At 31.8% G+C, this 2383-nt stretch overlaps 1 protein-coding gene across 1 annotated transcript; it reads left to right on the plus strand.

Moving 5' to 3' along the window:
• The first annotated feature begins 231 nt into the window (after positions 1-231).
• On the plus strand, positions 232-1498 carry LOC111313194 (mitogen-activated protein kinase kinase kinase 20-like). The gene has a single exon (XM_022913869.2). The coding sequence runs from the start codon at positions 480-482 to the stop codon at positions 1473-1475; it is 996 nt and encodes a 331-aa protein (XP_022769604.2). The 5' UTR covers positions 232-479; the 3' UTR covers positions 1476-1498.
• The last annotated feature ends 885 nt before the right edge of the window (positions 1499-2383 follow it).

Raw genomic sequence — 2383 nt, forward strand, 5'->3', positions numbered from 1 at the left:
TGCAAGGAAAACTATTTATGTTTATTTTCATCATATATTTATCTTATAATTGAAAATTTCGTTAAATAGAGTTATACTAATCAATCTTTATGGTTTTGTTTTTTCAAATTTAAGTCTAACCATTGTAAAAGATTATTCTAAAATTAAGTTAGTACTAATTATTATGCTTTGTTAAAATAATGAATTTTTTTTAATAAAAATTTCAGCCTATATATCTATATACTACTTCCTGGATAATTAAAGTTTGGGTTGTAAATTCATTATAAAATGACGGACCAAATATATAGGACATAAACCCGAATCATAGGGCTTATTGGTTGGGCTCAAATTAACGGCGGCTTACATGCAAATTGGAATTCTTCCGTGATGAATTAGGAAACCGACCTAATTCAACAAGTTTATATAAAACGTACGTAACCTTATACCACCATCGATTAACTAGTCGTTTAAGTTCAGAGAAGAAGAAAGAAAAGTATAGAATGGAGGTGAAAGGAGTGAAGCTTAAGGTCCTTGGGAGGGGAGCATATGGTGTGGTACATTTGGTGGAAACGACTTCTCCTTGTTCTGGGTTGTTTGCTGTAAAATCTGCACCTTTAACAAAGTCTTTTTCTCTTTCCAAGGAATGGGAAATATTTAAAAAGTTTATAGGTTGTCCAAATATTGTTCAATGTTTTGGTGGTTTCACGAGTTTTGAACGAGATGGAGGGTATTTTTATAACTTATTTCTTGAATATGCACCTGGCGGTAGTCTCTTGGATTTGATGAACAAGTATGGGGGCAAAATACCCGAATGTGATGTGAAGGATTATGCAAGAATGATTCTTGAAGGGCTTGTTGACATTCACAACAGAGGATACATCCATTCTGATCTTAAACCAGAAAATATTTTGGTTTTTCCATCTCAGACCGGTTCCGATTTGAATACTTTAAAGATTGCGGATTTCGGGTTAGCTAGACAATGTGGGGAAAAAGATATTCCACAACTTTGGGAATATGGTTTTCGAGGTACAGCAGATTATATGTCACCTGAATCTGTGATAGGAGAAATCAGTGGTGCATTGGATGTATGGTCACTCGGTTGCATTATTGTTGAGATGATTAGTGGGAAAATGCCATGGAACTATAGCAACCTGAAAGATTTGAGAAACAAGCTTTTGAATGGAGAATCACCCAAAATCCCAGAAAACATGTCAAGTATTGGGAAGGATTTCTTAGCAAAGTGTTTTGCTAGGGATCCCAAGCAACGATGGATGGCTAATATGCTGTTAAGCCACTCTTTTCTTATGCCAGAGTTCAGCTTTTTTTCGTATGGAAGCAATCTCCCACAACTCTTCTCAGCCCTTTCTTCAACAATTTTTGACGAGGACAAATCGTTAATCCAATCCACAAAGAGTTTCCAAAAGGATGACAAATTCGGACCAGAAGGAGATTTGGTTGAAAACTTAAGGTTGCAAGTAATGAAGATGGGCGTCTAGGAATATGGTGCAAATTGAAGAATTCAAAGGCATAATCAACATGCAGATAAAACCTGAAAAAGCCACCCTCTTCCTCTTGGTTATGTTGCAACCAACATGTTATCAAAGTAGACCTGATGTTTGCTTTTAGGCTTTGTCTTGGATTAATATTTTCAAACTTTTTATTATTGTATTATATTCTTTTAACAGTTTAAGCTTATAAATGTTCTTGACATATAGTTTATATTTTCTATATGTCCATGGCCAACCACTTTCATTAACTTTTATTTATTGTTAACTACTTTTTCTATCAAATTGAGTAATTAACGGCCTAATGGGCAGCGGTACTGCATGTTAAACCTTTTGTTCAAAAATCTTTTTTTATTAGTAATATATAAGTAAATAAATGTATATAATTTTTATTTAATTTTAATTATAAAAATATATTTTAAAATATTAGTAATTAATACCTTAATAATAAACATAAAATAAACTGATTTGGATGAGCCAAGCTCAAGTCCAATTACACCAAGTTTTTAAGGTGTTAATTGAATCACTCGAGCTATGAAAAGTTTTAGTTAAATGTTAATTTCTTAATTTAATCAAACAAATAAAATATATAGTATATGGAAATTTGATATTTAGAAATCTTTCAATCACCGTACCATGCATACTTGCATAGACCATGAACCTAATTAATCGATGATATGTTCCAATGTTTCATATGCTTTACGTACGCACATTTGATGGTTATAAAAGATTTTTTATTGGCCAGTGATGGATATAAAAAATAAATCAAGTTTTTTATGAAATAAAAATCTGTAACATTTTTATATTTATAATTACAATTAAATTCTCTAGGCATTTGTTATGGTAATCCTCATTCGAGATTCTTTTTCATCTTTGACCGAAATTGTTTTCTTTTTATC

The sequence above is a fragment of the Durio zibethinus genome, chromosome 23, assembly GCF_047325235.1.
Source record: "Durio zibethinus cultivar Kanyao isolate XHJ-2024 chromosome 23, ASM4732523v1, whole genome shotgun sequence".
Classification (NCBI taxonomy): domain Eukaryota; kingdom Viridiplantae; phylum Streptophyta; class Magnoliopsida; order Malvales; family Malvaceae; genus Durio; species Durio zibethinus.

What these genes read in the sequence shown, in the direction of transcription:
- LOC111313194 (XM_022913869.2), top strand. Translation starts at nt 480, where the DNA reads ATGGAGGTGAAAGGAGTGAAGCTTAAGGTCCTTGGGAGGGGAGCATAT.